General features: G+C 39.0%; 2 protein-coding genes across 2 annotated transcripts in view; both read left to right on the top strand.

Annotated features, from left to right (window-relative positions):
* Positions 1 to 4491: 4491 nt before the first annotated feature.
* Positions 4492 to 6696, top strand: cxcr4b (chemokine (C-X-C motif), receptor 4b). Its single transcript, XM_026144766.2, has 2 exons — positions 4492 to 4646; positions 5022 to 6696. Exons 1-2 carry the CDS (start codon positions 4629 to 4631, stop codon positions 6150 to 6152), a joined length of 1149 nt encoding a protein of 382 aa, XP_026000551.1. The 5' UTR covers positions 4492 to 4628; the 3' UTR covers positions 6153 to 6696.
* Positions 6697 to 9400: 2704 nt separating this feature from the next.
* The window catches only part of dars1 (aspartyl-tRNA synthetase 1), a 31738-nt gene continuing 26326 nt past the window's right edge, over positions 9401 to 14812 (top strand). The window contains exon 1 of the mRNA XM_026143952.2: positions 9401 to 9592. Coding sequence (XP_025999737.1) covers positions 9570 to 9592 — 23 coding nt within the window. The 5' untranslated portion in view covers positions 9401 to 9569. The remainder of the gene's footprint in view (positions 9593 to 14812) is intronic.

Here is a 14812-nt window from a genome sequence, read left to right as displayed (position 1 = left end):
TTGAGCCACCACTTATTTCTTTATATTTTCCTAGGTAAATGAGAAATAGGTGCAAATACTCGATATAAGCCAAAGTTTGGACTATTTTAACATGCTTGAAAATTAACATTTGGTGAGACCCTTTTCTTCCTGTTTCCCTTGCTTAAAAATGGCTTCTTCACAGCCACCAGGTGGTAACCTCATGCATCTCTCAGGTTCTGTGTCAGGTCCTTGCTGGATTTTCTTTATATTTCTTAAGAACACAACTTCCACATACTGTTTATCTGCTGGAGATATTTTTTAGGCCTTTGACTTCTTCATTTATTTTCTACAGTGCTTTTTCAGTTTCCTCTATTTGTAAAGGACTGCCAAGTTAATACATTTTCGGGAATCACCTACTGCTGCATAAACACTTTTTAACGTCAAACTGAGTCATCTTTGGCATTTTCACAGATAATACAAAAGAAATACGCACAGATTACATGTTTTGTGACAGGCTGCTAGCAACAAAGTACCTGAAGATACAATAATGTTTGGGGTTTTTTATTTTTCTTCTTGTTAAGTTGATGATTACATGTAGAAATAACACTGGTTCATGTCTTGATTTAGGTTCTTTTTCTTTTGCGTGACTGATTTATAGGTCACTGTTGGGATGCTAGACTAAAAAAATTCCTCTGAAGATGGTCAGTCAAAAGGACTCGACTGAAAATGAGCGAAAAGGCAACTAATTCCTATAGAAAAGGGCCGTGGCTCAAGACTTGATGCAGAATATTCGGCAGTTAAGAAAATGAATGGAACTGATGAATGAAAGTTTAAAGCAAACTTTGCTTAACACTTATCTTTTATTTTGACAGGGCCACACTGTTTAATTGAGCTAAGAGGATTTGAAAGTAGAAACTGAGACGTAAACCTTTTAATGAGGTCACAGATCAAGGGAATATTTTCTATTCCCTTCTAAACAATGTGACTTATTTTTGGAATTCAAGGAGTCACACTTCCCACATTGGTCATTAGAAAAAAAAATGTATGCATTTCCACAAGCCTCACTTTTTCAGCAAGATTTTCAAAACGTGAGAGTTATGAGAGAAGCTACGTCACCTGGCTTCCCTCATGACCACACCACAATGGTTTATGCCAGTCAGCACTCATCACCCATTTCATCATTGAATGGTTGTTATCAGTTGAAAGGACTCCTGTAGATGTCATTAGTACCTGCCTATTGAGCCACCTAGCAGGCTCAATAGGCAGGTATCACCTAATTTGATGGCGGTTGTTCTGCCTTGCTGCACAACAATAACGGGTTGGGTATTGCCACTTTCAAGCAGTATAGTGCTTAAAACTAAACTCTTCATGAGGGTGGAGGAGGGGTGGGTGTGCCATAATTAATGACACTTACATGCGAGACTTCAGTTTGAGACAACAGATATAAAACACAGGGATTTTGACTGTGGTGTTGCTCATTGTTTTTAGGCTCCACATTTTGAAGCCTCATTCTTAGCATCTTGGCCTCCATCGCATTTGGTTTGTACTAGTCAGATAAATCTACAAAAATGCAAAGACCACAAACATGATAAAGTCGGACAGTTCAATGTGTCAAATTAGCAGAAGTGAGGGCAAACAGAAAGCTATCTGCTACACTCCTTGTGTAAGGACATTTTGCAATCAAAGCAACTATGTCTTTAACTTCAATGTAAAGTTTGAAATCCACCCACTGTATAGTTGTTTTTGAAAAGGTACTAGGCCGTAAACTTGGGCTTTAATGCTGCTAATTGGGTATTTTAACATAGTCGTCGTGGTTGGAGAAAACCTCACATGGCCGTTAGAGGAACTGCAGTTCTTTGTTTTTCTGCTTTGGCTTAATTTTTCAGCACCAAAAAAGAAGATTAAGACTCATTATTTGATTATATTTAGGCACCAAAAACTACTCAGTGGTGAGAGTTTACAAGGAATGCCACTCTAGGTCTCCTATGATCTGGGTTGTTTTCTGCTTATCACCTATTAGAACATAATAAGGCACTTTCTGGACTACAAGGCCAAGCCTATAAGAGTGATTACCATTTATAAAGACCTTTCAAGTGTGGGGTGACATTTGAAACCAGCATGGGCAAGACTTACATCAGACGCTGTATGAGCTACTACAACACAAGTATTTCTTAATTTTTGCTCCACTTTCAGCTGGTTTCATTAATAATTGGATTTGCCAACTTGCTCCCTCCACTGACCTGACTGAAAATAGCCCGTAACAGATTATAATAGCTTGATGCTTTATCCAATAGCCTGCTAAGTCTTTTTTTTAAGTGTCCCTCAAAAAGCATAGTTTAGACTGCTGCAGCTGTATGTTTCTCAGCTGTGTAATTTCAAAAACCTTTAAATCCACAACACAAAACCTTGGAATTGAAAACAGGCCTTGGGAATATAAGCAAAATGTTTGGTTTTCAACCTACAAAAGCTTGAGAAAGAAAAATAGTTCTGAAAATATCTTCAAAAAGTGAGTCATTAGAATTCCCCTCTGTGGCCAAAATGATTTATGGAATGTAGAAAATTAAATGCTCTGTGTTATTCAGCACTGAGATGAAATCCAGCAGTTCTGCTCGTGGACTGATAACAGAACAACTGTCTCCGTCTGAACGGCATTGATAACAGCATCATACCAATACAGTGGCCTTTCTCTGAGCTGCAGGTTCCCCTTGTTTCCTCCCCTCAGGAGTCCAGCTGCATGGGGATCTGAGAACAACAAACAGGATTAATCTACAGCAGAGTTTCAACGCGTAACCGTTTCAATCGCTTTAATTCATATCCAGTGATGCGTGATTAATATCTCTGAGAATATTGATCTGTGCTATTTACTACAGTTGTTTCATTTTTACTTTTACACGTACAGCAAGCTGCACACGCCACAACTACAGAAAGTGAAAACGTAAAATGCACATCTCTGTCTCAGCCGCACTGCCGGGGATTTTACAAATACATCAAGGACAGAAAGATGCACACGCCTTGACTGAACGGCTAATATCAATTCGTTACATCAGTTTGAGTGACAAGCAGGACTGACTCTCCTTAGGTCACCTATATTCGTTTTTTACATTGGACATTTTATTGTAGTAGAAACATAATGCCACAGCCACAAAACAAATAAATGGCAGTTTCGGTCCATCTTCTTATATTAGCAGGAATTTCATGAGTAAGGCATGACTATGGTATTTTCCAAAAAAAACTTCCTCATTTTGAGCACCAGGATGTTCTCTTAAACCTTTGTTAGATCTCACTGCCAATTTTATTTAATTAAATTGTGAACTGTGGAGACTTTTTCAAGGCTGTTAATGTTTTTAAACGGTATGTGTCTCTAACAGAGTGCTTTCAGCTTTTAAACTTTAATGATGCCTACTTTTGATATACCGCTTTATAAATGTGCTCAGAGTTGATATAGACAAGGGGGGGGAACACGTGTCTCCCATAATTCAAAACGAATGCGTCTAGAAAGCCAAGATCAGCCCTTATCATAAGGAGGAGATCAGTGATGAAGATGGGACTCACAAAATCTATCACTGCTCTCATATATCAAAGACAAGAAGTGGTATTTGCGTGCCACATGGAGCATATTTAGTTTCAAACTACCGTCAGTTCCGTCTCAGAGGAGGGCGGGGAGTTTTGTGTGGCCCGGTCGCGTTGTCATTACCCAACTGAAATCAGAGTGGTTTGGTGGAGCCGTGGGAGAATGAATGCTTTGCACACTGAGGCTTGAAAGCCGTTTGGAAAAAAAAAGTTATAGGGTGTGTGGTTCTTTTTTAGATCCGCTGGGGGTCATTTAGCACTTAAGAGCGCAGACATAACAGTGCTTGAAAAGTGACAGGTTGTGTATAAAGGTGAGGAGAAACTCAGTCCTCTACTGATGAAATCTGTCATCGGAAACGGTTATTAAGTGATTTGTTAGGAGAAATATAAGACAGCGAGGGTGTGGGGGCTTAATGACCAGCTTAAATGTCAGACCTCACTTTACGCAGCCTGAGGAGTGAAGCGCTAAATGTGAGCCAGATTACGTGTAACGTGAAAAAACCCGTGTAATCCTAAAATTGCCCTAATTTCCATATAACTCAACTGTTGGGACTTTTGTAGGGACCCTTTTTCCTCTTTTAGTGTCTGTAATCGCGTGTGATGGTATTTATATGTTCTCCAAAACGTCATTGAGTGAGCACATTTCACTGCAGCGCTCTTAACTTTTTACATTTAAAAAACACAAATCTATCGAGATTTAATGAAAAGGGGACAAAACATCAAGAAAAATGTTTATTCTTGAACCTAATCCGAGATTTCATTAATTTCACATTTTTCACAGTTGCCAAATTGGTTTAATACACCGTTTCCAGACGCGTACTTCAGCTCCTCGCTTTTTTTTTAATGTAGCAGGTAAAACCAAACGTTTTTCAAACACATACTTTCACAAACGCCCTTACCACAAGTACAGAAGTTTGATTTATAGCGAACCTTTTTGGAGACTTTGCGTGCATCCTGCTGCTGCCCCTCCCTCCCTTTCGGGGGAGGAGTTAATGGCACGGAATAGTATTTATTGGCAGGCGCTGAAACAAACAACTATCGTCGTGCGTCTCATGCCAACCTTTACTCACTAGTCCCAAAGTTGGATTGTTATCACCATGGATGAAAGCGTGGAGGTGAGTGTTTTTCTGTTGTTCCCCCAACCTGTGTGTGGGATTGTTTTTTTCTTGTTGTATGTGTGACTTTTTTCTTTCTTTTTTGCGTGAATAAAGTTTATATTTTTCCACGTGTTTGCAGTCGAGTAATTCACTGGTCTTAAACTTAGTGTCTCCTTCCATATAAAAGTAATTTGAAGATAGAAAGTAATTTGAAGAAGAGGACTTTCTCATTGTCACTTCCAACTTAAGACAAAAGTTATCATAAAATATTATAATGTATTTATAGGAGATGTATAATAAATTTTTAGGTAATCTGCCGCTCTTAAGTAATTAAATGATCCTCTTAGATCTCTTCTGTTTTCTAACTTTTGAATCTTTTTTTCTCTTTTCCAGTTCAACTATGATTATAGTTTTACCAGCAACACTTCTGACAACATATCAGAAGGGTCTGGATTTGATTTTACAGACCTGAATATACCGGAGATCTGTGGCCAGACATTCAGCAATGACTTCAACAAAATCTTCCTACCTACAGTGTACGGAATAATATCCATTCTTGGGATAGTTGGTAATGGATTAGTTGTACTAGTCATGGGTTACCAGAAAAAGGTCAAAACAATGACAGACAAGTACCGGCTCCATCTGTCTGTCGCTGACCTCCTGTTTGTCCTCACTCTGCCCTTTTGGGCTGTGGATGTAGCCAAAAACTGGTACTTTGGAGGTTTCCTCTGCGTGTCTGTGCACATGATCTACACCATCAACCTGTACAGTAGCGTGCTGATTCTGGCCTTCATCAGTCTGGACAGATACTTGGCAGTTGTACGGGCTACCAACAGCCAAGCCACGAGGAAGCTTCTTGCAAATAGAGTGATCTACGTGGGTGTGTGGCTGCCGGCAACCATTCTGACCATACCTGACATGGTCTTTGCAAGAGTGCAGAGCGTGAGCTCTTCAAATATCAACTTGAAAGAAGAAAGCAAGGAAACGGCAGACTCCAGGACTATCTGCCAGCGCATGTATCCAGTGGAAAGTGACGTCATATGGATAGTTGTTTTCCGCTTCCAGCACATCCTGGTGGGCTTCATTCTGCCAGGCTTGGTTATCCTCATCTGCTACTGCATTATCATAACAAAGCTGGCACAAGGCGCAAAGGGCCAGACACTGAAGAAAAAGGCATTGAAGACCACAGTCATTCTTATCTTTTGCTTTTTTTGTTGCTGGCTCCCCTACTGTGTTGGCATCTTTTTGGACAACCTCGTGATGCTGAATGTGCTCACCCCCTCATGTGAACTGCAGCAAGCGCTGGGCAAGTGGATTTCTGTCACTGAGGCGCTAGCCTATTTTCACTGCTGCCTAAACCCCATCCTCTATGCTTTCTTGGGAGTTAAGTTTAAGAAATCAGCTAAGAGTGCACTGACAGCGAGCAGCAGATCAAGTCAGAAAGTGACTCTCATGACAAAAAAGCGAGGGCCAATTTCATCTGTGTCAACCGAGTCGGAGTCTTCGAGTGTTTTGTCAAGTTAACTGTCAGCCTCGGAGTCTGTGACTTGATACTCTCAGGAGTGAAAAAGCTAAGCTGTAATTTCAAAGAACTACAATCTGTACAATTGTAAATGAAAGAGTTTTTATACGTGAAAATTTTTTGTGTGTGTGTGTGCCTTTGTACTTCAGTCGTGTGGCTTTTGTGGTTCTTATTTTCTGTATTTTATTTTCTGTTCCTCAAAGCAGATCGTGTCCTCAGGCAGTGCCTCATTTCCATTCATTCAGTTTTACAATCAATACCCATTGTCCTAGTTTTTATCCTATAGTCTTTGATGCTGTATCAAAGCTCGGACACACAATGTCCTTTCTGGGGGTTTTTAGGACTGGTAGCTGCTTTTTGAAACATGTACATAGTTTGTAGCATATCTATGTTCGCACCTAAGCTGTGCGATTATCTGAAAGCTATAATTTATTGCTGTCATCCACACTGGAGTTTTGTAAAATAACTTTTGTAAAAGTCCTTCAAAATGATTTTTTGTACTGTTTTTTATGTGTTTGTATTGAAAATAAAAGAAACTCAAACATATTTTGTGGTGCGCCTTTTCACTGGCTTCTATTCCCGTGTGTGCATGTGTATTATCAAGGGGGTTGGGGGAGTGTCACACAAATGTCACCACCTGAACTGGCTGAAAAGCAGGAGGAATGAACAGACAGGCCCTTTAATTGCAAGAACATCTGTGCACTTTTACATCTTAAGCAGCTGTGACACAAAAGCTAAAGTCTTCAATTTTAATTAGTGACCATATGGGTCTTAAGAAAGATTAAGGTCCCCTTTGACTTATTGACTTTTATCATTCCCTGTCATTCAGAAGTTCAATGACTCAACTTGGTCATTCTTTGACTCACAGAATGGAAATAATCATTCAGAACTGAAGCAAAATAAGAAGGATTAAATCTGATATTATACAGTGATAACATAAAATATATTTCTTTGAACAGACGCACCAGTCTTTCTGTTCTGAATCTTTTATCTTCTTTCATCACTTTAAACATTTAATGTGCAAAGAACAAAGACAGACAGATGCTCGGGCTAGGAAGGACAACAATAGCTTTCAAGTAGAATAAAGCCATCAAATGGCTGCAGTACAATGCAGCCCTGGCATTTATTCAGTGGATTTCCATGTCTACATGTAGAAGAGGTGAGAAGTCCTTGCATCAAGCTGCTGTGCCATGCAGTGCAGTCATTCATTCATTCAAAGCTCCAACTGAGATACATTTCCATGTCTTTACATATAGAAAAGGTGAGAAGTGCTTCCATCCACCCACAAAGTTAGTGGGTATTTTCCTCTCACAGTAAAGCAGAATTAAACATGAGGCGCTTTTTGGATTTGGAAATGGACCCAAACGATCCAAAATTAGCATAACAGTTTGCTTTCATCACAAAGTGCAGGAAAATACCCTTTACTGTACTCACATAACTCACATAACTGTTCTTGATCTGCATTCCTTTTTGCTGGATGGTGATCATCACAACTATCGTGTGCAAGATTGCACTCAGATTACACATATCAGGGTTATGCACTACTCGAATGAATTGATATCAGGTATTGAACACAGAAATATCTGTATCATCTGTTAATGGACTTGACTGATTATATGTTTTGATAATTTCCTTTTCAGAAACACAGAGCATCGGTATAATAAATTGGATACGCAGATGCCGTTTTCCTTGAGACTGACTAAAGTGCCCATTTAAGTGCATAAATTTTAAGTGGTCAGCCCCCCGAGGGAATCCATCCTTGGCTGCAAGAAGGTGCCCTTTCATCCATTATTAAAGCCATTATTCTCTCTGTTTGGTCAAAATATACCGTTGAACAACTCAAGTCTACACTGCTGCCCTACTGCACTGTCAGTGTTGTGTTTTTTGTTGCAAAACATCAATATCCTCTCTTGCAAAAATGCAAACTTTCTGACATGTGATGTAGCAGGCAAAACAAACCCGTGCAGAGAAGTGTTTCTTGTTTGGCTTTCTGGGTTAAAGGCCAAAGCTGTTGAAGTAGGGAGGAAATTGTTTCAATTGGTCATTCATTATCTCTATGGATTCTGGTGCAAAGTTTCAGACTGGGACTTCAGCCTATTGTTCAGTGTGCGCAGGGGCTCATTTAACTGTTCCTGTCGAGAGATGTATATTAAAATTATGAGTGACATGTCCGGTAAGCGCAGAGATGATTTTAAAGGACTAATGCGAGCTAAGCAGGAAAGAAACACAAATGCCACAGGGCGGTTACATGCTCCACTAAAGGTTATGTTGTTTTGGTTGAAAAGTGAGCAGCAGGAAGGCTGCTTCCTCTATCAGGAGCTCCTGTGGGTAAGAGCCTGAGAAAAGCTTTGATGACACCCCCACTGTATTCAAACCACCATCACTCGCTGTGCACGTCATTCCTCCAAAGGTCACTGGATACCTGGATGCACTTAGTGCACTCAACCAAAGGCGTGAAAGTAATTTCATGGAGTGTCACTTTTAGTGTTCATGTGGATGTGTAAAACAGCCCACACATGTGGTCACTTTTGTTGTTTTCCTTGTGTGTATGTTGCCATTGGTGGGCTGAGTTCATTAGTTCAGATGTTACTTTCTTAAATGTAATTGTTTTGTAACCCATCAGTGAAATAAGAGTGATGAGCATACAATACATTTTTTTTCTGGAAATAAAGTGCCATCAGTGGAAGTCACTTAAGACCACAGTCTGCAAATAGTCAGTTTTTTGCCACCAAAAATAATTTCTGTTATTAATAATAGTAACTCTTTTAAAAAAAAAAAAAAAAAAACATTAATATGTTCTGTTTAATCTGCAGAGTCCCACTTTAATTCATGATAACAAAGAAAAGTATGTGCATTGTAACTGCTTACTGGAAAATTCTTTGAACTTGGTATTTTAAATCAGCTGCCAATATTAAGTTTTATATTGGGGAACATACATTTTCTTTAATTTCTATTGTATAATATTATAAGAGACTTTGGGCTTAGACATGATGTCGTTTTGGATCTAGGACTTACATCTGTTATCTCAACCTGTTTTTAGAGAATACTCTTTTATCGTCTCAGTCTGAACATTGATTTAAAAAAAACAGGAGAAAAACAAAGGGCTTGAACGTGCTTCCTTGATTGTTTTGCACCTTTTCAACAGATTACTCTTGATTTCTATAAATTTCCTTCATTTGTTTGCAATAGGGCTGTTTTGTCTGCTCTGTCAACCTGCCGGATAAACCTCAGTCAGTCGGAACTGCGTAGTGCAATTTAGTTTCTAGCCGGGATCTCGAACATCCGGTATTCTGTGCGCCGTCAAAACAGGTCCCTTGTTCCCGTGCCCGTGCATGCTGCGAACAGCTGATGTCGTGCTCCTCACTGTCACACAGTCGTGAAACATTTTCTCCCAAGTTTTTACAAGCGAATAAGTCGACATGACGAAAGAAGAATTGCAGGGGTAAGAATATGAATAAAGTGTTAAGCTGTGCCTCAGATCTCAGAGCGCAAAATGATCTTACTGCGGTATGCTAACTCGGAGAGCAGGCGGCTAGCATTGCCTTAATATGACAGATGATTGCATCAGACACTTTAAAGTTCTGCTGCTGCAAAATTAAAAGCTTAAAGGTGTAAGAAGTGTGAGACAAAAAACAAAACGAAGCCATGACTAGCTTAACCTGCTCACATTGCTGTAAAATTTGACTTCATACTGGCTTCACTCGATTTTCTAGTGAGAAGTTTTAAGAAGATAATACGACCTCTTAGAAATGGTACAGGTGTTCTGATGGTTTTATAAGTGGGTTCAAATTGTTTTAAAATATTATACTTGTGTGTCTTTGCAGCTGAGTCAAACCTGGAATCTGAATTAAATAATGTCACATTTAAGCAGATCTTTCACACATTAGCTGCACTATATATACTCTCAATGCGTCATGTACAGCTGTGATCAGAAGTTTGCATAGTCTCATTACAGGCATGAATGTTATGGTAATTTTTAATTGGAATGAGTTCTTTGAACTGTTTTTTTAATTCCAGGGTGGAATGATTGTACAGTATAAATCTTTAATGAATTAACAAAGAAAACGGGACAAAGGGGGAAAAATAGCTGTGCTTTTCTTTAGTCTAATGTTTAAATCCAAGGTATACATACAGGTTTAACTGTATACATACACTCACTAATTTTAATAGTGCTAAATGTTCTAGGTCTTTTTTTCTTCTTCTTGAAAGCCCCATTGTTAAGTCCTCAGTAGTGATCACGATTGGCAACAACTGGTAGTTTCTCTTTCGAGCACGTAGCTGATCAAAATGCCAAGATTGTCAGCTCTAACAATTGTACACAAATAGTGTTCAGATGTGTCACCACTTCGCCAAAGTTTGGAAGATGTTCATAAACAAAACAGGAACCACCAGTGCTCAAGCCTGTCATGAACTGGAAACTACTGTATCACCATCGTCACTGTCCACTGCAGAGTTTTATATCCGGTCTTTAAGTGATGACGTGATGAACCCTGCTTCCAGGCCCAAACCACTCTGCGCTTATTAAGGCTGCTGTGTTTTTAATGTGTTTTAATGCTTTGTATCTTGTTCTGTTTATTCTCAACAAGCCCCTAAAAACAGTCAGTGACCACTGTCGGCCTCTCTCGGCTTTTATTACCACTATTCATTTTAAAGTTCAGTTTTTAAAACCTTACGATGTAACTACAGCCCAGCCGATGCAGCAGTATAGTAATGACTAACCTCATATTGCAGTTGTTCTCCTGACTGAAGTTCGGTCCATTTACAGCATCCTGCCATGTGATTGCATTTTTCCCTAACCATTGGGAATCCTCACATTAACACATTGGGGGGAAAAAAGTTAGCACTCATCCTCCAGCTTCACTGTGTTTATATTATGCTAACATAACTGTGTTGCTAGCGATCACGTAGCACATCATTATGTACCAGCGAGCCAAACCTGAGTAACCCTACAAAACATCACTGCTGTTTACTTTCCTGTCTTCATTTATGTCGGAAATGATAGCAGAGCTGTAGGTCTTAATTTGTTTCAGAACTCTCTCAGTCTGAACCTGGTATATTTTATTTAGCTGGAAACTAACGAGCTAACTCCCGGCTAACTTCTAACTCCGTTAAATTTCATAAATTCTGTTTTCATGGATGCCTGCATGTTAAACTGGTCCAGCAGCCACACTGATCATTTTATTACAGATGAAAGAATTTAGACAGTTTTTCAACTCTGAATGATGCCGCAGTGATAGTTTGACTTAGGGACCTGCAGCAGAGTTTGGGCCCAGGCATGGCTAATGACATCAGACTTAAAGAGCAGATTGCCATGGACTAAGAGGCTGCTCACCAAGAAAGAATCCCATGCTCTAAAGTCAATGCTTCCAACTTTGACTGTAATTTGCAGTTGCCCACATTTACAAGCCAAATGCCTTCTAGAGAAAAGCTTTGAGGTCAAATGAGGCAGAGATTGCTAATAGGAGGAGTAAAAGTCAGGCTTTTAGACTTAAGACCACTGGGGCATCTGTCAAGCATGGTGGTGGTAGCATCATGTTCTGGGGCTTAGTTGCTGCCAGTGATACTGGTATAGTGCACAGATTGAACTGAATAAGTAAGGAGGACTACATTTAAATTCTTCACTGCACCTAAAATCAATAGACAGTTGAATTCAATTAAACTTTGATTTAATTGAATGTTCAAACAGGAAAAAGATGTCAAACACAAATCAAAACTGGTTTTGGAATGGATAAAACAGGCTAACATTAAACTACTGGAGTGGCCAGGTCTTCAGAAACTTGTTGAAGGCTACGAAAAATGTCTGGTCGAGGTGTGACTTACTGAGGGACATTAAACCAAATGCTAGTGTATACTTTTGACCACAAGTGTAATTGCGAGAGGTCAGCTATTCCAATTATCCTTTCACTTTAAAATATGATAAACTGATTCTATTACTTGCAAAGTTGAAAATAACTTTTACTATCATCTGTTCTCCTTTAAATGATAGCTGTGGTTATCTTGGGTTTTTGGAGGTCTGTATTCATTTTAAAGAAAATAATCTGGTGAGCAGAATGTTTGTCCTTTTCATACATGATTAATAACTTAAGAAGGCTAACAGCCCAGAGGATTTTAAAGAATAACTTTACTGGACAAAGGTAGTTTAAAAGTCACGTTTGCAGATGTCAGACTTGATGGTTTTTGTTCATGCTCATTCTAGAGTCTGCTTTACTCGTGCCATTTCCATTTATGGGCCACATCAAAACTTTAAAGTGGATCGTTAAGTCATTCAAAACTACAATAGACCGTGAGTGAGTCACCATAAAAATAAAAAATCAGCACGTGTAAAGCAGAAAAAAAGTCCAAAGTAAATATCACGGTACTTACAATGTTTGTGTTGAGACTGCCAGCTTAGTTATTTGCAGACAAGCTGCTGTAAAGCTTTAGATTAACATCTCACCAGCCAGTTTGAATGAGTGGAGTCACCAGCTTGGTAGCATGAAATAGAAGATTAATAACACATCAGTTCCCTTGTGTGTGCTGTCATTTTGCGTAGTGTTTCTCTCATTTCATGTTATTTGATATCAGCCACTGACATTATAGCTATAATCCTTAATCCCTACAGCTCCATGAGTCTATTATTGCCATTAAATGACTTTTGAAAGTTGATAGGTGCAAACGCAAAACATGTTTGAAGTGGCATGCGTTTTATTGGCTATTCTGGTAAGAGTCAGTAGTTTATGACTGCTTGGAAGGAGTCATAAAGGAGGAGGAGGAAGAAACAGGGAAACTGGGAGAGCCAGTGAAGTCAATGACTTTTAGCAACTTTAGGCAACTACAGGGGAAGAAACTGCTGAAGACACCAAGGAGAATGTCCCTAGATAGCCTAATGTATTTGTTGCTAGGTCAAGTCAGTCAACGCTATCCCAACCTCTATTTGTTGCTAGTATTTTTTTAGCCTGCAGTGTCATGAAGTTGCTCAATATCGCTGATGTTCAGTAGTCTCTGGTTGGTGTGACGTAGCTAGACACATCTCGTGTAGACAGTAGAAATGGCACAATACCACTTTTTTATATCCGATATCATAAATTTAGATTTCTGCCGATACCGATATGAATCCGATATAATCTATTTTATAATCAGTAAAACTGTTTTTTAATGCATATACATCTTGCTGCATTTTGTATAAGTTCATACTCAAATTTAAAAAGACAAAACACTAAAGCTATTCTATTATACCTGTATGCAAAATTACACTGCACCCAAAATATTTTGCAGTTCAGTAATACTGATCTTTTCATTTAAACTTCTAGCAGAACTTTAAATCTAAGTATTTAAAGTAATATTTCAAAAAGTAATTTAAAATTAAATTTGATGCAGATTTCAAAAACTCTTTCTTTCTGAAAAAAAGAAGCACATCAGCACAAAATAATGTTTATGTTGAACAACTAAAAACATCAGGTTGTAGAATGGACCCCTTTATACTTAAAGCTTAACATAAATAGACATCCAGAGTGGAAAGCAGTGCAAATAAATGCAAACACGGCTTCATGACACTCACCTTTTGTCAAGATGGATGTAAGTGTAAGCTGTTTCTATCACATTTAACCTGAGAGTGGATTTTGTGTAATTTCTGTGCAAAACTTAACACAAGTATGAATAAAAGTGTCTTTCATAGGGTTTTTCTGAACCACAGAACTGTTTAGGCTGCAACACTGTTTTTTTTTTTTTGTTTTTGTTTTTTTTTCCAAAGTAAAACTTGAGTCCATCCATTGTACAGTCAGACTTAGCTATGACAACGCACAAACATCTGAGCTCCATGTATCGGTTGTTAAGCTTAACGTAGGAATGCTTTACAAACGTTCAGAGATGAACTTACACACTTGCTTTACTTCTCTGGGAATGCTTGCTTGGAGATGAAATGCCGGTTTGGCAGCACGTAGCGAGGCTCCAGATGCTTTCGGTGTGAAGTAACTCCAGACCACTAACGGGTCTCGCACGCAACAGCCGCTCTGTCACGTGATGCACACTGCTCCAACGTGCTAAGGTCACTACCTGGGTTAGTTTTGTGAGGTGCTTTTGTGAAATGTAATAGATGGAGTTAAATTTTTATTTCTCCCCGATATCCATTCCAGTAATTTAGGTCTGAATCGGACTGATACTGTATATCGGATCGGTCCATCCCTAGTACGCAGGGCTATTATGTGAGTATAAGAGCTTTCTGCTGCTCTGGTGACATCCTTTACACTGCTGAGTCTCAGCCAATGACTGAGACAATGACTGGTACCACTTTGTTTCATATTAAACTATTATTAACTGTTTGTCTTTTATGATATGGTAATATTAGAAATGTTGTTACAATAATATGTTGTGTTAGGACTTTGTAACTGTTGGGCACACGCCCATGTGATCTATACTATGCATGTGTTAACTGACAACTGCAAAAAAAAAGCTGACTGTGCAACATATGGCTGTCATTAAATGATGTGTTTTTTAACAAATACAAAGGCTTAGAGTTTGTTGACTATAAATGCATGTGGACATCTGCACCACAGGCTGATCTCACTCGCCTGGGGGGGAAGGCTGTTGATCCAGTTTAACGAATTCAGCCGGTTGGCAGAACACATGAATAATACAACCTGAGTGCATTTTAATTGGTCTGCTTCGTGCCGTTTTCATCCAGGTT

The sequence above is a fragment of the Astatotilapia calliptera genome, chromosome 16 (genome assembly GCF_964374335.1).
Source record: "Astatotilapia calliptera chromosome 16, fAstCal68.1, whole genome shotgun sequence".
Classification (NCBI taxonomy): Eukaryota; Metazoa; Chordata; class Actinopteri; order Cichliformes; family Cichlidae; genus Astatotilapia; species Astatotilapia calliptera.
Note: the sequence above shows the minus strand (reverse complement) of the source record. Positions and strands in the feature narration are given on the sequence as shown.